Source organism: Candida metapsilosis (genome assembly GCF_017655625.1).
Source record: "Candida metapsilosis strain BP57 chromosome Unknown scaffold5, whole genome shotgun sequence".
In the NCBI taxonomy this organism is placed as follows: Eukaryota; Fungi; Ascomycota; class Pichiomycetes; order Serinales; family Debaryomycetaceae; genus Lodderomyces; species Lodderomyces metapsilosis.
The window spans coordinates 932565-954771 of NW_027138163.1; the positions used below are offsets into that span (position 1 = coordinate 932565).

General features: G+C 37.1%; 10 protein-coding genes across 10 annotated transcripts; 7 read left to right on the top strand and 3 right to left on the bottom strand. All coding sequences in view use genetic code 12, as the record gives it.

Annotated features, from left to right (window-relative positions):
• Positions 1 to 1839: 1839 nt before the first annotated feature.
• CLN3 (cyclin) lies at positions 1840 to 2964 on the bottom strand (the record flags this gene model as incomplete). The annotated part of the gene is made up of 1 exon (XM_067693183.1): positions 1840 to 2964. The coding sequence occupies one exon, from the start codon at positions 2962 to 2964 to the stop codon at positions 1840 to 1842; it is 1125 nt and encodes a 374-aa protein (XP_067547729.1).
• Positions 2965 to 8578: 5614 nt separating this feature from the next.
• I9W82_004142 (uncharacterized protein) lies at positions 8579 to 9514 on the top strand (the record flags this gene model as incomplete). Its single annotated transcript, XM_067693184.1, has 1 exon — positions 8579 to 9514. One exon carries the CDS (start codon positions 8579 to 8581, stop codon positions 9512 to 9514), a length of 936 nt encoding a protein of 311 aa, XP_067547730.1.
• A 2583-nt stretch (positions 9515 to 12097) lies between these two features.
• On the top strand, positions 12098 to 12922 carry CYC3 (holocytochrome c synthase; the record flags this gene model as incomplete). Its single annotated transcript, XM_067693185.1, has 1 exon — positions 12098 to 12922. One exon carries the CDS (start codon positions 12098 to 12100, stop codon positions 12920 to 12922), a length of 825 nt encoding a protein of 274 aa, XP_067547731.1.
• Positions 12923 to 12981: 59 nt separating this feature from the next.
• Positions 12982 to 15153, bottom strand: I9W82_004144 (uncharacterized protein; the record flags this gene model as incomplete). Its single annotated transcript, XM_067693186.1, has 1 exon — positions 12982 to 15153. One exon carries the CDS (start codon positions 15151 to 15153, stop codon positions 12982 to 12984), a length of 2172 nt encoding a protein of 723 aa, XP_067547732.1.
• A 305-nt stretch (positions 15154 to 15458) lies between these two features.
• Positions 15459 to 16145, top strand: I9W82_004145 (uncharacterized protein; the record flags this gene model as incomplete). Its single annotated transcript, XM_067693187.1, has 1 exon — positions 15459 to 16145. One exon carries the CDS (start codon positions 15459 to 15461, stop codon positions 16143 to 16145), a length of 687 nt encoding a protein of 228 aa, XP_067547733.1.
• Positions 16146 to 16249: 104 nt separating this feature from the next.
• Positions 16250 to 17398, top strand: PUS4 (pseudouridine synthase; the record flags this gene model as incomplete). The annotated part of the gene is made up of 1 exon (XM_067693188.1): positions 16250 to 17398. The coding sequence occupies one exon, from the start codon at positions 16250 to 16252 to the stop codon at positions 17396 to 17398; it is 1149 nt and encodes a 382-aa protein (XP_067547734.1).
• Positions 17399 to 17454: 56 nt separating this feature from the next.
• I9W82_004147 (uncharacterized protein) lies at positions 17455 to 18567 on the top strand (the record flags this gene model as incomplete). Its single annotated transcript, XM_067693189.1, has 1 exon — positions 17455 to 18567. The coding sequence occupies one exon, from the start codon at positions 17455 to 17457 to the stop codon at positions 18565 to 18567; it is 1113 nt and encodes a 370-aa protein (XP_067547735.1).
• A 127-nt stretch (positions 18568 to 18694) lies between these two features.
• I9W82_004148 (ADP-ribose 1''-phosphate phosphatase) lies at positions 18695 to 19186 on the top strand (the record flags this gene model as incomplete). The annotated part of the gene is made up of 1 exon (XM_067693190.1): positions 18695 to 19186. The coding sequence occupies one exon, from the start codon at positions 18695 to 18697 to the stop codon at positions 19184 to 19186; it is 492 nt and encodes a 163-aa protein (XP_067547736.1).
• A 248-nt stretch (positions 19187 to 19434) lies between these two features.
• VPS1 (dynamin-like GTPase) lies at positions 19435 to 21513 on the top strand (the record flags this gene model as incomplete). Its single annotated transcript, XM_067693191.1, has 1 exon — positions 19435 to 21513. The coding sequence occupies one exon, from the start codon at positions 19435 to 19437 to the stop codon at positions 21511 to 21513; it is 2079 nt and encodes a 692-aa protein (XP_067547737.1).
• Positions 21514 to 21642: 129 nt separating this feature from the next.
• Positions 21643 to 22185, bottom strand: I9W82_004150 (uncharacterized protein; the record flags this gene model as incomplete). Its single annotated transcript, XM_067693193.1, has 1 exon — positions 21643 to 22185. One exon carries the CDS (start codon positions 22183 to 22185, stop codon positions 21643 to 21645), a length of 543 nt encoding a protein of 180 aa, XP_067547738.1.
• Between the last annotated feature and the right edge of the window lie 22 nt (positions 22186 to 22207).

Here is a 22207-nt window from a genome sequence, read left to right on the forward strand (position 1 = left end):
ACTTAGAGCATGGTCTCACCTCTATGTATCTGAAAAGAAAACCATGACCATAACAACCAACCGCCTTTACGATTATTCTCGGGTTGGTGTATTACCTCAAGATTATATATGCCGACAAAGTAAATTTAACCGCTGTTTGTTCTCCTGCGGCTAATCTTACTCGTTCTCGTAACAAAGATACCAATTCTCGAACATCTTATCTTCTGAGTCTATTTCATGTTGTAAAAAAATAATCAGGAGAAAACAATAAAGACACTAAAAAAGTTAAAACTCTTAGAGGGAAATTTGGGGAACTAGAGGCTTAAAAGACTGTGTGTATTGTTACAAATTGTTGAGTTCGTATATATGCTAAGGTCTCCTCCCTAGTTAACTCCTTGTGCTTGATCACTCTGTACTAATTTATTAATTTTCACACGAAGACCATGTAGGGTTTTCTCATCAAACGTTTCATAAGAGTATTCACCGTCAAATGGAAATTTGAATGGAAACAGTGACAAGAAAAAAACTGTACACTCACAGTAACAATAAAAGGAGAGAATGTGTGTTTTTTTTGTTTTCTCCGTAAAGTTTCCATCGTCCCTATCTACCACTTATTTGAACACCCTTTCGATTTTGGTTCGTGCTTTTTACAGTATTGAGGGCTCTCACTCACTCCTAGTCAAGATCCCAGGAAAACTTTCTGGGTTGAAACGATGCGCACAGCATAAACTAGGAATAGTAATGGTGTGCATTACAGGAGGTGTCATAGTGGAATGGATGACCGAGGATAAAGTACAGATCTTCAGGTAATTACTCTCTAAGTTCAGGATAATTCCCGATGTACTCACTTACGGAACGTAACAATAAAAGGATTCATTACGTAGTTGTAAAAACCCACATTGTATTTTATAGATAACGCCTTTAAAGAGAGATTCATACGGCACTAATCTAAAATCAGACATTTTTGGAGCTAAAAAAAAAAAAAAGTTTCGTTTTTGCCTGTTCCATGCCACCACAGTTCATATGATTTTCTTGATCTTATCAAAACATCTTTATCAAGAGGGAAAATGAATGACCAAGTGGGTTTAAGCTGTAAGAAGCTAACTGGTAAAACACATATAAAATGCGAAACTGCAGATCAACATGTAATTTGAAATCAGAGAAGCGTATTTAAAATGCAGGGTGCAACCGGGGAACGCAAGAGAAATCTACACCCCCCCCCATGACTACGAGCTGATGAGAAACGTTTGATACATTTCCGTGTTGTCAGATTCTCTTCTCCTACGTTTGTTGATTTTGACGACAACGAACGTAATGGGGACAAAAGACCGTAAAATAGGAAGTAAACAGTGGCTTGTATAAAAGGAGTGCTGAAAAAAAAGTGTCTGCTTCTTTTAATTTTGTGGCATTGCAGTTAACACCAACAGTTTGATGCACATAACCTCTTTAAACCTGGGATTTGAGAATACACACCATTTTGAAACTTTATACAGATCAACTGAATGGACAACGCAGCCTTGATCTGCTATGCGTGAGAGCGTGTACGAGCTATTATTTAGCTTCCACAATCACTTTCCTCTTTGTTTCCTTTTTTGGTGTCGTGCGTATGTGAATTCTATATTTTGTCTGTCGTCTGTATATACGCTGAATTACGCCGACGGGCTTAAAAAAGTTATACACTACAATGCTGATCTTTATAACAATAGGGGGGGAGAGAGAGAGGGCGGTGACTGTTGCTACCTCGGTGGAAGTCGCCTTAGCTCGTCTACCAGTATCCCTTTCGCATACAATAGCAGGTGCAACGGTATCAAACGTACTTACAATTGTCTCTCTCTCTCTCTCTCTCTCTTCATAACAGTATTATATTCTAACTCCTAAATCTATACAACTCCTTTTCCGTTCATGATGAACAACCATCAGTGGGTCAATATGACCAGCGTGCCTTTTCCTTGAAACTTTTTCTTCTGGACTAGGTCCTGGTGTCAATGGCATTGAAACTTTCGGTGTCTTTGGTGGCAAGTTTTGATTAATATTACTATTGTTGGTATTACTCTTGTTGTTATTGTTGTTATTGTTGGTGGTGCTGTTACCATTTTGATTAACACAATACTTCTGTTGTAAACTATTTGGCAACGCCAATACTCTAATTGCTTTGAAAACATTTTGATAATTTTCAATAGTCAATTGCCTAGTTTGATTTTCCAACAATGTATTGTAAAATTCCAAAATGGTCAGAATATTAATCGGGAGTTTCAATGTAGATATACTTGACATGATTGCAAGAATGGCAATTTGTGAAGATGAATATTCAAAATGCATGTTGGGATAAAATTGAAACAACTCTCCAAGATAATATGATGAAAGTTTAATCTTGTTAAAACACTTTTTAACAACAAATGCATTTGCATCATTGACTGAAACCAACATATTGAGAAACACATCAACAAATGAATCAAATGTAGGACTATTGATGTTCCATTCCAAGGACTTGAGAATATGTTTCTCCATCTCAATAAACAATTCCTTGTTATAACTATCAACACAAATCTTGCGCAAGTCATTCAATGTAGGTATTTTAAATTTAGGATCCAAGTTTTTACAACTTATCCATAAACTAGTCAACCCCAACAACTGGTAATGTTGCTTCTTGACAATCCTAGTAGAACAATAGCGATCAATCAAATTCACCGTCAAGGGAAACGTCGATCGAGACAAGTTGAGAATTGTAATCACCTCCATCAAGAAATCAAGCAACAATGGTCTCATACTCAACTTAATCTCTGGTTGTTGTTCAATTAATGAAACATTGGGCAACGTGCGTGATTCAACTGATAATAGGTGCTCTAAGATATCCAACTGGTATTCTGATACTGTAAATGTGTGAGTCTTGCGTTCCATTTGTTGTAAATGGGTGTTTGATGATTTGATTTGCAGCTGTACTACTCTTGTTTGGTGGTAGGAATCCGGCGACGACGACGCAATCATGATAGTAAGACAGTGTGAAGTGGTAGCAGTAGTGGTGGTTATTGTATCAGCTAGTATATGTTGGTGATATGTGTATATATATACGTGTGTGTGTTCGTGTGGTGGTAAATTCAATTTGGTTGTAAAACTCTTTCCCAAAGTTGAATAAATTGATGACCTCCAAAAATATATAAAATATGACGTAGTACTGACAATGTATGTTAGCAGCTGAATCCAATGTGAGCTATGGTCAACTGGTTCAAAAGTGTCTGTGTAGTTGTGTGTGGTATGTGTATGAGTAGTAACCAGTACTAGTCAAAACTATATGCAATGTAAAAAAAATAAAGTAATCAACGTGGTGATGTGTATATCGTCTGTATGTTCAACTCTTTATTTTGCAACAACTAAAGAGTCCTTCTTGATATGAATATTTGATGATATCCGAGTCTATAATAAAAGTAAAACGTGAATGTATTAACGAAATGTGTACCGTAAAATTCGTTAATTGGATGCAAAAAAAAAAAAAGATGTCGAATAGGAAAAGTACTTAAACGTGGAACGAGCTTTTCTTGGTGGGAGTATAGGTCTCAATGCGTTAACAAGTGGTCTCTATACTTGATGAATATATATCGTCAATTGTGTAACAAAAAGAAAAAAGTAGTGAATGTGTTGTCTGCTTCAATATATGTAGTTTGATCGCAATGACAAATGAATGAAAGAATGACTGGATGACTTAATGAATGAATGAAGTATGGTGTTCAAACAATGCAAAAATTTATGAATATAAAACTGTAAAAGCAAACAAATGACGATGATGAATGAATTGTGAAGTAAAATAATCCACTCCCTTTATCTCTCTCTTTCTATCTTTGTTTTCTTCTATGTTTTCCCTTTGTAGCAGTTAGTCAGGGGAACACTGGTAATATGTGCAAAAATTAACGAGTATAAAGAAATCAAAAAAGAATGAAAATTAGTCGGCGCCAGAAAACAAGATGCGGTGAATGTAATTAGAGGAAGAAAGTAAACAACGGATGTATACCCTATCTGTGTAATGAACTTGACAGTGGTGGTAGTGGTAGTAGTGGTATGACGTGATGCAGTGGGAATGGTGATTTTTTTGGTTTTTTTGGTGAACAAGACCTTCAACTTCCTATGATTGATACAATGTAGGAATAGTTTTGGTAACTAGGTGGTAAAAGCGGGTCAGTAGTAATTCTGTAAAAAAAGGAGAGGAAAAATTTCTGAACTGGAATGTTGGTTTATTCTTATATGGATTATATAAACAAAAAAAACTAGTTTTCAATGAATGAAATTTTGGAATTTTTGCAAAAAGAAGTTATTGTGTATAGACTGACAGACAAAGAAAAGAGACAGAGAGTGCATATACTGTTTGGTTATTATTATTGTTGTTAGTGGTATGCAGATTAGACGCTAGAAAATAAAATTGAAAATAAAGTGTGTCTTTGTGTATTATAGTTGCAGCTTTTTTTTGTGCTGCATGTGCCATTATGCAGTACAATAAAGGAGTAGTAGTTTATTCTGAGAAGAGATGCAGTGCACATATATATATATATATAAACTCTTGTGACACAAAGTACTAGCTCATAAAAAAAAATAAAAAGTGTCTGGCCGTATCATTTGAGACACAAAGGGGTTACCACCAATATATGTTATATGTATGTCTTTGAAATTTGGACTGTGTAGACAATTTTACCTCAACCACAATTGTTGAGAACCATGTGTATCAGTGTCGGTTATTTATAGAATCAAACGGCGCAGCACCCAAACCACAGTAAAACTACACAACCACAACTACTTAGAACGCGTGAAGAATGCGTCTAGTTCCATTCTACGTTTCTATCCCCCTAATTCAAAGGTAAACTTTAGCCTTTCTACTGCTATTTTCTTGTGTAACTCAAAGTCTTGTGCCAACTCAGCAACACGTAAATGAACTGGTTACCACTTCTTATCAACCTGAGATCGTTGTAAAGTGGAAAAAATACGGAAAAAGATCAATTTTATTGTTGTGCACACTTGGCAACCTTTTTCTAGAAAAACAAAATAATATTCTACAAGCATTGACTACCACTGAGTGAAAGCTCTTTCAATTTCATGTATTGTGTAGGAATGACCGCGTGTACTACTACTACTACTACTGCTCTAACGCCTTATTTGAAAATAGGAGTAAGGTTCATCTGATAATTTGAAGCTAAACGCCAATTTATTGTTCTAATGATGTTTGTGTGAGGTGTAGTGCGAAAATCAAAACTAAATTTTAATTTTTTTTTGTTCCCACTCCTCCTTCTTCCTGTGTATAAAGAGTTGTGTATATATATATATATATACCGATTTTTACTCTTCTCGGTTTTAACTCTCTTTCTTTCTCCTTCTCTTTAGTAGTACGACACAAAACATATAAACAAGGAGCTTCTTCCAATAGTAGTTACGAGACAAAGCTTACCCAAATTACAATGTAGAACAATTACATATCCCAAAAAGAGGATCCACACACACACACACGTGGTCTAGCTCTAGAACGTTCATATCTCAAAAATCGTTGTAGTCTACAATTACCACCCTATTCCAATTCTGACCATGTCAATATTGACGACAAGTCAAAGATTCCATACGCATTTTTTGACGACGGAGCAAATTAAAAGAAACGTTTGCCACAGGATATTCCTTGCCTCTGTCTCTCTTTGTCTTTGTTTTCTACAGATACGTGGGGCGTTCTGTTCGTGCCATCCGTTTGGAACACGGCAATCAATTTGCATTTTGCAAACGTTCGATTTTTTTCTTTTTTTTTTTTTTAATTGAGATATCGGTATTGTGCGTATAGGTGTGTGTATACGTGTGTGTGTGCTATGCGTGTGTCTTGCTCCTCCTCCTCCTTTTTCTATTCGACAACGACACAAAGATCTTCATCCTTTTCTAATCGTTAAATATCGGAAGACATAGAATGATAAAAAAAAATAAATATAGAACCCAAATAGAGAAACAAACTTTTTTTCTGTCCTAAAATAGATACCGCAAAAACTTACAAGACGACTCACTTTATTGTGTCCACAATGAAAGGAGAGAGTGAAAAAAAGAGAAGGAGGGGCGGTGTTCTTTAAGCTTCGGTAACCATTGCCCTAAAAAAAAAAAAGAGAGATTAAGTTAAAAGTAAAGAATCGTAATTCCGTGTACAAAAAAAGCGCAATTTATCGCAAAGAGCTGCTTTCAGTTGTGCTATTTTTATTATTCATTTCTTGGTTTTACACGACAAGTACTCAAACTTGACACGATCTAGCGTATTTCTACAATGATTTATTTTCTTTTCCAATGACTTCTGAAGCAAGTGACTCTCAATGTTCTTGGACTGAAATTCTGACTCCTTCGTTGTGGTTTTTATCTGTTTTTATTTTTATATATTTTTTTTTTGCTTGGTAAAAATGTCTGCTTAAGCGCCGAATAGAAAAAAAAAAATGAGTGTCCGTCCGTCTTTAATTTAGCCGATGCTACCATTTACGACTCATACACAAAAAAGCTCTCTTTTTTTTCAATTTACCATTTATAGATAACAACACAAATCTATTTAGAATAATGGAAAAGTTTACCTAATCTTGACTCTACGTTAAATACGCTAAGCTCCGAGAAGTGATTACAAAGGTGTAACGAGAAAAGACGGTTTTTTTTTTCTTGTTCTAACAATCAAACCCCTTCCAATCAAATATATCCTCTCAATTAACCCCCTTACTCTCATTCGCTTGGCCAATTGAGCTTCCACCTAAACCTCCTCGGAGTTCATTCATCCCCTAAAAAGTGGAGAAATTAAACTACAGATAAAAAAAAGGTCAAAAAAATAAACTTTAGATTTTGACTGTCCATATCTAAAGAAAATAAACTACAATTCCGATGCTATTATTATTATTTTCTTTGCTTATTTTCTTTTTATGTCTGCAATTGAAATTGAAATTGTCTTGACCCTATTGTTTACCGATAGCGGATATTGCTAGTATTTGGAGGAAGCAAAGGGCACACTAATGAGGTCAATTGCAACTAGAGTAAACGTTTGATATATTCGTGGAAGGTTCCAAAGACACCTCCGTTTAGAAACGTATGTGACTGATGTAGCACTGTTGCAATTGAGTCTATATTAGTGTACGTGTATAAACCAGTACTTTCCCCCGCCGTTTATCTCTCATTCTCACTCTCTCCTTTTTCCCAATTTCAACTGTGCCTTTGTCAATTTTGTTGCATATTTTATCCTCTTTTTTTTGTAACTAAAAAGAAATTTATGGTGCTCTAGACAGACAGTCAAAATTACACTCTAGCAGAATTCATCTTTTGACGGAGGGTTATAACCATTGTTTATTTTTAGATATATATTAGAGGAGTGGGATGATGGTTGAGCTAAGAATAAAATCAATTGTCTAACTGAAGGCAACTACTTTACATTGGAAAGGAAGAGCAATTACTACGTCACTATTTACGATGCTTCAACTATGTTCTCCTTCAGTTCAACCTTACAACGACACCGTTACTCTTTTGTCCTTCCATAACAATGATATTTTTTCTTTCTTTCCTGTTTCTTTTGCACAACTTATCAAAAGCGTTTTATTATAATGTCTTACGTAATTTGCAAAAACCATTTTATGAATCTTTTTAGTCTCATCGAGTATAGATAGGGGGGAACGAGCAATATTAACTGAGGCAATGCATATTATTAGTCGCTACTACTAACACTACTCTACTCGGTTAAACCAACTTAGCGACGTCTCTTCTTCCCCCCTTTCTCTTTTCACTTGCATATCTCACTCAGGTGATGCTTACATCCGTGCCTCTGATTTAGACTGCGCATGATTTTAGCTCCACAGCATCACAAAAAATTTAAATATAAAAGTTTCCACAGTTAGACTCCACAAAACGCGTGAGTCGGATGATTTATTGCATGTATATTGTGAAGAGCCTACATACAAATCGGAATATAACCCACACTGGTCAATTATGCAACAATTTAGTAGTTGTAATCAAAGCGAGAACTAAAACATTGTCTACTCGGCTCTAAAAAAAAAAAGAACGTATGATGTTCTCGGGCGTTATTGTCTGTGGAGACTCATAACCTATAACCTGTCGTTTATTATTGTTTATGTCTCACTACTCAATGCTTACTAAAACTAGTATTTACATGTGAATGAGACGACTCCCTTTCGGTAAATCTTTCGTGATCTCAATGCAGACACTACAATAGCTCAGCTCATCGCAAGTTGAACTTGTTTACATGTCTTGTGATTCTTGATCTTTTGTACTTTAATTGGTTCACCACAATGTAACGAGATGTCGTCACCGTTGTTATGTCATTTGTGTTAATACTCCAAACTTTTTGTTCCTCCAACGGTTTCTTTGTCTGTCAGAGGCAAAGTTGCAACAAAGAAAAATATTATCAACAGCAAAGCAAAGCAAAGCAAAAAAAAAAAATGTCAACCGACAACAAGGGCATCTCATCTCTCATTTGTGGTTGACACTCTGGTTGAAAATTTTCACTACACAAATAACCATTACGGGTAATCCCTTTCCATCTCATCTCATTTCATCGAAATAGGGACAAAAGGTGTGCATCAGCCAGTGAAAAGTATTCAATTACAAATTCATGATGGATACAGAAACCATGGACGAATTGGTCCAACGCCACAAAAAGGAAAATAAGGATCTCATAGCAACCATCACTGGTTTGAAAAAACAAGCAACAAAGAAAACGAGAAAGTCAGTATTGAGTAAATGCCAGGAATTAGAAGACAATTTAAAGAGGAAACACGCTGAAGAATTGGCGGCATTGGAAAACCCTGATGGACAGAATGAAAAGGAGGAGTTGACACCAGAGCAGTTGTTAGCACAGATCTCAATAAAGGACACACAAGAACCAGCAAAGGAAGAACCAACAAAGGAAGAACCAACAAAGGAGGAGCTGTCTGAAACACAACCTGGACCAAAGAGGCGAAACCGTCAAAAGGAAAGGTTAGCCAAACGTAATGCTGAGATTGAGCGTATGAAAGCAGAAGCAAAAGAAGAGATGGCCGATTCTGTCGATTATAGACAAATCGAAATAAAGTCAATGGAGCAAGAACTTTTCACAAATAACTTGGAATTGCATGAAATCAAACCTGATGGTCATTGTCTTTTTGCTTCAATACAAGACCAATTACAACAACGTCATGATACTGATAAAACTATTCAAGAATTGCGTGACTTGTCTGCTGAATATATGCTTTCCCACAAGGATGACTTTATACCATTCTTGATTGTTGAACAAACGGGTGAAATTAGAGACATTGAAGAGTACTGTCATGAATTGAGATCGACGGCGATGTGGGGGTCTGATATGGAGATATTGGCACTAGCCAAAAAATTTCAATGCTGTATTGCTATCCATATGGCTGGTGCTGCCACTTTGAGGATAAATGAAGAGGCCAACACAACTGCAGATGCAGAAGGCAATGTAAAACCTGAACTACATTTGGGATATTACAAGCATTCCTATGGTTTAGGAGAACACTACAATTCATTTAGAGACGCGCAAAAGGAAGCCTAGGGACCGAATGAGTTAGATAATGAGTCCCTACTTTGATTTAATGGAGGCTGATTGTGCTATGTTACATCATTTTTAGAGCCGTGTTGGGTCCATTATCATGTAACTGGTGTATTAATTTACCCTATTTGGGCTAATTGATTAATTAAGCTTTTGAATATTATAACTTGGTTTCACATAGTTAAGCGCTTCTGCATCTTAGTACTGTAACATCTCGTAAATTGTGGCTTGGGTGCAGGAAATTATAGGTCTGTTAGCAAAAAATAATTTATTCTGCATAAATGCGTATATTGTATTTGTGTAAGGTTATTGAGTTATGGCGTCACGTGCATATTTTTGCGCTTTTGTGGCTTCCTATTCAAGTAGCTTTGCTATCAATTTAAACTTTTTTTTCATTTTAAAACTTTTTAAGTCGAGGCAAAAACAGTACTCCTCGGCAGAGACTGCTTCCGCTCTAGAGGATTCAAACACAAATAGAGCAGAAGTGGTACAATACTTTTTTCTTTTGGAATTCGACACCAAAGAATGTCAACATTGCTACTGCCACCACAAAAACTAAAAGCTTTCTTTGAGATTTTCAAGAGCGTTAGACTCTGGCCGAGGTAATATTTCAATTACAGAGAGACCAAGTATAATCATTTGTGGGGTTGACGTAAATAATTAAAAAAAGTTGATATTTGAATGCAGACAGGCTGAGCTTGGAGAAAAAAATTTCATTGGTCTTTTGAAATTTTCTTTTGTCGAGATTATCTTTTCGAATGGCTTTGTGATGAAAGAGAAAAATTGGTGCATATTGAGTCTTTGAGAAAAAAAGGGGGAGATTGCATTAGACTTTTTCCTTACACGTCATTGAAAACACGTTATTTCAACGCGTTGGGCAAGGTAATCATTACGGTATTTAGCTCTCTCAAACAATTAGACTTTTATTCTCTACGCCAACTTCTCGGGTTTTGGTTTCCTCTTGAGAAAAAGTGTGGACTGGGTTTATTTTTAATTTGTTTTCTGTCTGATGACACAAACCATGACTCAGACTCATGCAGACGTGAGACACAAACGTGGCGAGAGCTGTATTAGTGTCTGACAACACAAAAATTATAAAAACAATGTCTTTGTCTCTCTCTCTCTTGGATAATTACTGAACCGGGGCATATAGTAGAAATTGAAATTTGGTACCAATTTGTGCTATCAAACTTAGACTAGACACAGAAACCAAACCTAGTCATTGTTAAGAGCTACTACAGCTTGTTTGCTTGCTCTTAGTCTCCCTCTTCGACTTCACGAACTCCGTATACAAAAACGAAGTCCGACAAAGTTCGCTTCGGTTCAAGCTTTTTTAGATAATTTTTTTTTTTTTTTTTGGTTTCCCTCCGAGCCTTCAAACTAGTGGTCGTGAAGGCTTTTCATTGGCTGAGCTATTGTCAAGTATAAATAGTTTTCTTGTTTATACTACACAATGAAAGCGTTGTGTTAATCCATTGTCCGCTGGTATTATTGGGTACAATTATCGGTATAACATTGTTTCGCATACTTGAAATCGTGTCTGATTCGTTCCAGTAGAGGTCAATCAGCTCTCATTGTAATCAAGGCTTTTGACCTTTAACTCCGTTTAATATAACCCCAATTAATCCCAATTGGGTTAAATTCAAAGTACATATGAATCATTGTCTCAAACCATATTGAAAAGTAACAATGTATAAAACTACAACAGCCACACTGTGGTGCATATAATCATACGTTTTTCTTTTTTTTTTAAACTCTAAGCCAGACCTATTATCTTTAATTAAGGTTTTTGCAATCATACAATAGCAAAAGTTTGTCTCCAAGTCACAAAGTGAACTTGCAGATACGCTGTTGTGGACGTTGTAGCTCCGTTAATGAATGGAGTTGTCTTGTGAAAAAAAGGTACCACTTTCAAACGGCTATGCGTGGAGAACCTCGTAAACCGAATGTGGTATATTGTCTTGTCTTTTAAGCTGATCCTGTGCTCATTCAACGTTGACATCTTTGCAGTAGCAGTATAGGTCTGGTGGCCTTACTGCTTATTGTATAACCATTCTTAATGAAGGCGCAAAGGAGAACCCTGATTGGTTAGAAATATCTCTACTCTTGTGATTGGAATCTAAGCCACCGACATTAATCCGAGTGTAACATTTGTAGCCCCTGAGAAATCGGACACATAAGTCGGATGAATTCAATTTTGCATCACTCCGGTAGCCAAAACTCTCACATATCTACTAACTATAAGACTGCAGGAAGAAAAGTAACACCGCATTCAAAATGGAGAATTTTTGTTAAAAATTAGGTGCAAAATACTTGAAAAAAGTAGTGAATTTTAATACTTCTTGAACTCCAACAATCATACATTCCAGGCAAGTACAAAGTGAAACAGCAATGATCAAAGACGTATACACAAGTGTACTCGTTCTAAACGGGCTCATTTCCCCAGTAGCTAACTTCCATGCCAAAACGCCTCTCCCCAATGTATGACTCGCGCCGGAGAATAAATTTCTTTTTTTCTAAAGATAAGTAAGCAAAATTAATCTCATCTCTATAGGACAATCTATTCCATCACACATTTATATCATCATGGGTTGGTTTTGGGCAGACAAGGTTGAACTGGCAATAGTATCTCAAGTAGCAAACACAGGAACCCCCGCATCTTCATCTTCTTCATCTCTACTGGCTTGCCCTATAGATCATTCATCATTCACAAAATCATCATCAGCACCAACATGCCCAGTTCTTTCAAAAGATTCAGATGAGGTGTTGAACCCTATGAACAATATGCCAATGGCTATCTCCAGTGAGCTTGCACCAGGACAAAAGATCAAATTATCTACGGAAAGAACGATATCAACTATTCCTAGAGGAGAAACTTCAGATCAAGGGTTATGGGAATACCCATCGCCACAGCAAATGCTTAATGCGATGCTAGCTAAAGGAAAAGGAGATGGTATTCCAGAAGATGCAGTAGAATCTATGGTTGAAGTGCACAATTTCCTCAATGAAGGTGCCTGGCAACAAATTTTGGAATGGGAAGACAAGTATACAAAGGAAACAAAGATTGAACCACGGTTGAAAAAGTTTACGGGAAAGCCTCATGATTTATCGCCAAAAGCAAGGATGTATTTGTGGTTGGGTCAGTTGTTTCCTGAAACATTCAATACTGTTCCACCATTTGACAGACATGATTGGACTGTGTTGAGAAGCCAAGGAAGAAACCAAGGTTGGAAAGAAGTTCGATATGTTATTGATTACTATAGTGCACCTGATGACGAGGAAACTGGTATGCCAGCTTTCATGTTGGATACTAGACCAGCATTGGATGATTTTGGAAGTATTCGTGATCGCATTGTCACATTTGCTGGACCTGTGTGGAAGAAAGCAATGGGAGAAGTTGATGAGTTTTAGAGAAAGCATCTCGTTTCTATTAGTATTTACATGTATTTAGTTCAATGTTTTTTTATTTTTTACAAGTTGTTTTGCTTCATTTGAACCAAAATGGGGGATGGTAACTCAACGATCCTCTTGTGAATTTTGGAAAGAACGGCTGGTAATTTTGTACCATATGTCGTTAATGAGCTATTGGACAAATCGGTAATAAGTTTCTGTACAACCTCCTTGTTATGTTTCTTGTAGAAATAATCAAGGAGGAAGTAGTATGTATACTCATTTGGTTTAGACTCGCCAGCTTGCTTCATCTTTTCATAATACTCCAAAGCTTTATTCTCATCACGAACCAAGAGGTTCCTCAACATGGTGTTCCAAATAATAGGATCATTTCTAATCTTGGTGATGTAATGAATGAAAATTTGTTCGGCTGCAGAGATATCTCCTAAAGTCACCTCAGCTGTCAACATATTACTCTGGATCCATGCAGATCTAGGAAACTTTCTTTTCAACACTTTGTACAATTGTCTTGCAGCATCAATGTTTGCTGACAGAATCAATCCATTCAAAACAGAAGCAAATGAATGTTCATTGAGTGATTTTGCACCTTTCAATGTTTGCAAGAAATCACCAAGATTAGGACTCTTTCCAATGGAAACAAGGTACTTGAAGTATGCATTGATCATAGTAGTCAAAGTGACCACATTTTCTTCAATTCCATGCTGCTTCATAAAATCATTGATACCAAAGATTGCATTGTAATTTTGTTTTCTAAAGTAGTAATTAAGGAAATCATTCATAACACCAACATTTGGTTTGTAATTGGTACCATCTTTAATGTACTCTTGCATTTTGGCTTCAGCTTCGCTAATCTTGTCGTTGAAAATTAATCCTCTCAATATTCCATCCTTTGCTTCATCATTAATTCCCAAGCTAGCATATTGTTTAGCATAATCTTCAGCAATGTCAAATTTACCGGCAATTGAGTAAGCACTAATAATTGAACTCAAAGTATTGACATTATACTTGAGCCCACTTGCTTGAATTGTCTTTAAAGTACGTTCAAACTTTTGCATGTATTCTTCCTTTTGCTCTGGTGTTGCATTGATAAATCTATTAGGATTGATCATGGCTCTGAGCACTAAATTCCATGCATCTATCGATGGAGAAATACCAGACTTCATAATGTTCTGGAACATGCTAAACACTTGATCATACTCATCATAGTAGAAATACTTTTCCATCAATGCAACCATAATCCTCTCTTCAATTTTCAAATCACGTTTTTCACAAACTTCAGCAATTTCAGTATAAATCACATCCAATAATTTTCTATCTGTAGCACGATTGATTCTATTCAACATGAAAACACTATTTGGATCAATCTTATCCTTTCTATCATTCTCTAAAAAGTCTCTAAATTTTTCAAATTCAAGTCTGTTGAAAACGTGATAATTTGCAAGAGTGGTTTTAACTTCGTTGTAAAATGGCACCTTTTTGGCTTCAAAGAATCGAAGTGCATCTTTTTCGGAATAAGGCAAGTTTTGTAGCAAGCATGACAAGACATAAGCATAATACACAAGGTTTGGAAGTTGATATTTGTTATATCTGACTCTTGAGTCCTCTGTTTTAACATATGCATTGGGGATATAGTTTAACTTGTCATACTCAATAAAGGTTACCCACAATTGGATAATCTTTTGATAAATGGCTTGCTTGCCATCTTCATTTTTCAACAAGTTGGCTGCAACCTCGGTGAAATGATATTGATGAGCAACACGGTACTTTACAAACATTGTAAGAAATTGTTCCAAATCAGCTCCTTCCTTCTTGGCTCTAGAAAAAAGTTCAGTTGCCAATGGTAAGAATGAATTGTACAAGTCACGATCAGATATGTACTCTTCATGTTGAACCTCACGAAGAAATGCAATACCCTCTTCGAAAATTTCCTTGGACTCAGTCAAGTCGGTGTTTGATTCTATAGTCTGCTTGATTTGCTTCGTCACATCATTCAACTTGTGGTTCACTTTCTTGACTTTGGGGGCGGCGGGTTTGGTCTGCTTTTGTTGTGGTTTAACAGTTGGTTTAGCTGCTTGGACTGGCTCTTTTACAGCTGCTGCTGCTGCCGCTGCTGCTTGGGTGGAGTGAGATCTCACATGAACACCAATTTGAGAAGCAACAAGTCTCACACTGGGTCGGCTTAGCTGACTGGCTATTTTGCAGCTATTAACACACTGCCTGTAAGGAAGCATCTGTGATCTTTTGACAATATCGAATCTTCTGAAAAGTTTTGGAAAATTTTAAAAATCAATTTAAATTTTTTTTTTCCCTTAAGACAAGTCAGGTGTAACGAAGCGGTAGACGAAGGTACAAACAAGGACTTGCGTCAGGAAGTACTAAACTCGTTCACGGGATAACACTGAGTAACAGTACCTTCACCACTCTGGAACAACCACCACACATTTGTCTATAGTCGATGCTTCGGCATTTACAAGTCACTTTTCCACGCATCATAAAATAATCCCTTCCCCATCACGCATCCGTTATTCACACACGCATGGCGGAGGAACATGGACAAGGCTTTGTGGATGATAAATACAATCTACTGAAAGAGGGAAAAGATCCCAAGTTGGTGTTCTTCAACCACCATGAGTTTCTTGCACCCAACCACGATTCATCACAGCCGGCTTTAGTAATCAACCATTTTCCCAACTTTTACGCAGATACATCATCAAGCACATTTCATAAAACAAGGATTGTTCGAATACCGAGGTGCTATGACACAATCGCTTATTCTGATTTAGTACCCCAGTTTTCTTCAGTCTACCCAGGTCACGAGGAAGGTGCTATCAAATTAGACGAGGGTGGGAATGTAATAACTGGGTTCTATGATGGAGCGAAATTTGGAACCACGTCAGAGATTGTTGGATTTGGGAATATACTGCAGGAGGATCTACTGGGTACTATAAAGCAGATTAACGAGCTCTTGTATGATGCTTTTTATCCATTCCATGTAATCACATTGATAGAGAATGTCTTGGATGTATTAACAGGTGGTCTCTTCATCCAGATATTGAATACGCTCAGTCTATACACCCATACAAAGAGAAAAGTATTGGAATTGGAGCAATTTGTGGAAAATGTCAACGACAAATGGCAACCAAAAGACGTTCAGATTATATCGCCTCGCAAGATGGGGTACCTTTCCCTTTGTATAGCGTATGTACCAAAAGAAGAGCAATAGGCCTTATTACATAGTGGTTCCCAATATCGCGCAAATTCTTACGACACTTTAACTTTTTTTGACACTGAAAATGTTGCACATCTCATGGTACTTCCACACCCACAATGAATGGAGTATTTGCAGTATACAAGCCATCGGGCATTTCATCGGCGAAATGTATAGGCGAACTTCAAGAACTATTCACCAAATCCAAGACTTTTGCCCCCGACTTAAAAGCAATGAAGGAAAAAGTGTTTTCTGATTTAAGTCGAGACAAGAAATGGAAGAGCCGTGCTCAAAAGAGAGCAGATGCAACTAAAATAAAAATCGGTCATGGTGGGACCTTGGATCCAATGGCTAGTGGAGTGTTGGTTGTTGGTGTTGGATTGGGTACAAAGAAGTTGCAGTACTATTTAGCCGAATGTCAAAAGACTTATGAGACAAAGGCATTGTTGGGAATATCAACAACTACAGGAGATGCTGAGGGTGAAATCGTAACCAAAACGAAAATTGATCATATAACTCCAGAGTTGGTGAAACTGAGTGTGAAAAAGTTTGTGGGAGATATTAAACAAACACCGCCAATTTTTTCAGCATTAAAAGTGGATGGGAAACCACTTTATGAGTATGCCAGAAAGGGATTGCCATTGCCTACTCAAATCAAAGTTAGAGATGTTAGAGTAAATAGCATCAAGGTTGTTGAAGAAGACTTGTTGTCAAGGGACCACGAGTTTGACAAGCTTGAAAGTGAGTTGGATGAGAATGGAGTTCCTAAAGAGCATGGATTGATGAATAACCCAACCTTGAACGATTCACCATTGTACTATTCCAAGGAGTATCTTGAAACACATGAAGGGGAGGAGGAAGTGAAGCCTAAACTACTAGCAGACGATGAGCAACTTCCTGAAAAGTTGCCAATGATCCATTTCATATCAGATGTCTCTTCTGGAACTTATATTAGAAGTTTGATTAGTGATATCGGTAGAGCTATGGAGTCTTCTGCATACATGGTTGAACTCATCAGAGTCAAGCAGTCTGAATGGCAGTTGAATAAAAATGTGTTTAAGATGGAGGATTTTGAAAAGAATGAAGATGTATGGGGACCAGTTTTGAAAAAAGTGTTGGACCAAGGAGGTGAAAATATAGATTTGGCAGCTGAGTTTGCAGCGGTAGATACACAAGCTGACAATATAGAGGATAGCGAGGTCAAAGAGGAGTCCAAAGATGATATACCAAGAGGAGAAAAGAGAACAATAGACGAAGTGGAAAAATAAAACTGCCAAAAAAAAAGTGCACATAAGTATAAACTTGTATACCTGTACTCTCCCAAATGCAACGACAATTCCTTCGATATCTTAAAACCAAGAGCTCTCAATTCCATGCGCGGTCTACTATAAACCCCTTAGCTTTCAAATTACAACCTCCGAATAAATTTGCACCTCAATCGGTACTCATCTTCTCAACTCCGACAAACTTGCCACAGATTATTGAGGATGTCATTGAACTACATCAAAAAAGTGATTTACAAGTGGTGGTAGCTGGAATTGATACAATGGTACCATCTTGTGCCAGAAACGGTGTTAGTGAACTTTGGCTTGACCATCGGTTGAAAATAAGCAATTCGTTGCTTTTAGAAGAAAGGGATGACTTGAATAAACCTCCGAGAGAAAGTGATGGCATTAACCCCGTGAGCGCTAGAAAGAATTGGAAAAATATCGAAGGGCATTTGAATTTGAAATTGAGACATGAAATGGATGCTAGGATAAGTTTAGCCAATACGGTCTTTTCCACTGGATCAATTCTCACTTTATTTTACTTTGATTCAGAAACAAATATCGCTCATTCAGGTCAACATTTATGTGAATTGGAAGTAGCATTACCAAGAGGTGTTGTTCCCAACCATGCAACGGACAAAATTGAAGATAAATGGACACCTTTGTACCCTGGAAAGCAGTTTAAAATAACAAATTGTGTGGGGAACTTGTTGAAGTCAATTGAAAAGAATCCAGCCGCCAAGTATTTGGAAAATAGTGACAAGTTAATGAGTTTGGAAAGTAAGGATACAGAAGTGTTTGTCAGGTTGAGGAAACGAGGAACCACTGTTGTCCAAAGGTTTAAGGTTACAGCAGGTGGTGGTGGTTGGGGTGCTAAAGCTGATATCATTGCATTATCCCCCGAAGCCAAACCTGAAAGAGGTGATGAGGTTGAGTTTTTCATGGTGACTCCAGAAGATCGGTTTTTGAAGCATAGAGAGGATGCCGTTGAAAAATTCAATCATGCATTTGCATTTATGAGTAGTTATGAAGAGACTGCGTATGGAAGTAGTGGTTCGGAAGAGGAAAAGGTTTATGAGACTTTTGGGTGTGGGTCTGAGTTAGGTTTCTATTTCAATGGCGTTAAACATCATTCTCCTGGGGAGACTGTATACATTAAATTTAGGTAATTGTTGATCTTGCCTGTGTAGATAGGAACAGTTTAATGACGAATTTAGTAAAGCTATTCTCCATGATATCTTGTAACGCGAAGAAAAGAAATCTCCACATTAATCAAAATGTCTCCTTCTTCCCACAATGACAATCAAATACATAACTGGTGACTTGTTTCGCCATACTGCTACTCAATCAGGTAAATCTGTGATACTAGCACATGCATGCAACACTGGTGGTAGTTGGGGTGGCGGTATCGCTGCTGTATTCAGAACCAAATTCCCTCAAGCAAACTCCGAATACGCCAACTATTGCCACAACAATAGTAATTTACTAGGCAAGACATTACTTTTGAGAGCTGATGACTTTAAAGAGTCTAGGGTATATATTGCAAATTTATTTACAAGTGATTTTAATCAATCACCTGAACAAATTGCTTGCTACACTCATGAATCGTTGGAGGATCTAGCTGCGCAATTAAAGGATATTGACGATGTGGAGGTTCATGGTGATAAGAAGGTTGTCAATATGCCAAAGATAAATGCTGGAATCTTTGGTGTTCCTTGGGAGTTGACGGAAGCTGAGTTGGAGAAAGTAAAAGAGTTGGATTTCAATGTGTATGTTTTAGATACATAAATAGAAAGTACAGAACTACAATGTTTCTTTCAGTCTCTTCCTTTGGTAAATTCAGTTTATTGTAACTCCTTTACTGCTTCGTGGCGTAGCATCCTCCCTCTTGATGATATCTACTACTCTAAGTCGTGTGCATGTGATCAAAATGTCCTAACGACAAAACGCAACGTAAAAAAGAAATAAATTTTCGTTAGTGCCACCAAGGAGATAAACAAACCAAAAACTCCAAAAGCTCATACCTTAAATCAACAATGGATGAACATTTGATTGCAACTATTAATAAGCTACAGGATGCGTTAGCTCCTCTTGGTGGTGGCTCCTCTTCACCAGTTGATTTACCTCAAATCACCGTTGTGGGATCTCAATCTTCAGGTAAATCGTCAGTTTTGGAAAATATCGTTGGTCGTGATTTCTTACCTAGAGGTACTGGTATTGTTACTAGAAGACCATTGGTTTTACAATTGATTAATAGAAGAGCGTCTCAGAACAAAGATAAGAAGGATTTACTTGATATAAATTCGACTGAAGATGGAGGACAAACTGAGAATAATGCTGATGAATGGGGGGAATTCTTGCATTTACCAGGAAAGAAGTTTTATAACTTTGAAGATATTAGAAATGAAATTGTTCGTGAGACTGATGCCAAGACTGGTAAAAACTTGGGGATTTCACCAGTTCCTATCAATTTGAGAATTTATTCACCTCATGTGTTGACTTTGACATTGGTTGATTTGCCTGGTATGACTAAAGTTCCAGTTGGTGATCAACCAAAGGATATTGAAAGGCAAATTAGAGAGATGCTTTTGAAGTTTATTTCTAAGCCAAATGCTATTATCTTGTCGGTGAATGCAGCAAACACTGATTTGGCAAATTCTGATGGATTGAAATTGGCTAGAGAGGTTGATCCAGAAGGGTCAAGAACTATTGGTGTGTTGACTAAAGTTGATCTTATGGATCAAGGTACTGATGTGATTGATATCTTAGCAGGTAGAGTTATTCCACTTAGATTTGGATATGTGCCAGTGATTAACAGAGGTCAAAAGGATATCGAATCAAAGAAAACCATTAGAGAAGCTTTGAGAGATGAGGCTTCATTTTTCGAAAACCATCCGTCTTATAGAGCCAAAGCACAATTCTGTGGTACACCCTATTTGGCTAAGAAATTGAATGGTATTTTGTTGCATCATATCAAGAGTACCTTGCCTGATATTAAATTGAGAATTGAACATTCTTTGAAAAAGTATCAATCAGAATTGCAATTGTTGGGTCCTGAAATGTCTGAATCACCAGCTTCAATTGCTTTAAATATGATTACCAATTTTACCAAAGATTATACTGGTATTTTGGATGGTGAAGCTAAGGAATTAAGTTCGGCTGAATTAACTGGTGGTGCACGTATTTCATTTGTTTTCCATGAGATTTTCAAAAATGGTATTACTGCATTGGATCCATATGATCAAATTAAGGATGCTGATATTAGAACCATTTTGCACAACACATCTGGTTCTGCACCTTCCTTGTTTGTTGGTACTGCTGCGTTTACCGTCTTGGTAAAACAACAAATTAAGAGAATGGAAGATCCGGCAATTAGATGTATAAATTTGATTTTTGATGAATTGGTGCGTATCTTGTCACAAATTATTAGTCAACCACAATATTCAAGGTATCCTGCATTGAAAGAGCAATTGTCTAATCATTTTATCCAATATTTGAGAGAAGCTTTAATTCCAACCAATAATTTTGTTAGTGATATTATCAAATCTGAGGAAACTTATATCAATACAGCACATCCTGATTTATTAACTGGTACTCAAGCAATGGCTTATGTTGAGGAAAAGTTCCATCCAAAGCCACAAGTTGCTGTTGATCCAAAGACAGGTAAGCCATTGCCACAACAACAACAGCAAGCTGCTAATAACTCCAACATCCCCAAGACTGATGAAAATGCCAATGGATTCTTTGGTGGATTCTTTTCATCAAAGAATAAAAAGAGGTTACAACAAATGGAAGCCCCACCACCAGTATTGCGCGCAACTGGTACAATGACTGAAAGAGAAGCAATGGAGACTGAAGTTATTAAATTGTTGATTTCATCGTATTACAACATTGTCAAAAGATCAGTTGCTGATATTGTTCCTAAGGCAATTGTATTGAAATTGATAAATAGATCCAAGGATGAGATTCAAAAGGAATTGTTGGAAAAGATGTATAATAATCCTGAATTGCCTGATTTGGTTAAAGAGAATGAGTTGACGGTGCAAAAGAGAAAAGAGTGTATTAGAATGGTTGAAGTGTTGAGAAATGCTAGTGAGATTGTGTCTAGTGTGTAGATTAATAGAAATTTGGTAAGATTAGGAATAAGAAGTACGAGGAAGAGCTGTGTTTGGCGTGTAAACGGAATTCCGTGGGCTGTTGTTGATTGCGAGATTCACTATGCTTTTATTACGATGTAGTCCCCACTACCAAGTTCCTTTTTGAAGCAGAAAGAAGGTGACCATGGTCCCTTCTAGTAGCCGTACCAGATTCGACTGCCTTTCTGGTCTCTGTTTAAAAAATAAATCACGTAATGTTGATGACGTCAGGTTATTGCTCTCATAATCACCTAACCTACCAGGTCTTTGGTTATTATAGTCTTCTGGCCCCAACACAGTTTTAAAAGTATCGTCCAAACCTGGTGGTTCCTGGCCAATTCTGCTAGTCATGACAAACTGAAACCTCCAATCACCATTGACGCATTCATCCATCATGTCGTCCATTGCGTCGTCTGGGTCCACATCGCCTGTAATTCTGTACAAATCCCAACCACCTTCATTGACTGCTAGGGTATAGTTGAACCCCAATTCGGCATTGCATTCATCTGCTCTTCTTTGTAACAATTCGTATTCTGTTTGGTTCAATGCATTGAAGTTGTCAATATTGTGGTCTAGATTAGCGGAGTTTAAGAATCCAATCTTTGATATAAATCTTAGTGCTGCTATAACTGGAATGGCAAACCTGATCATGAGTAAAATGTGAACAAGCAAG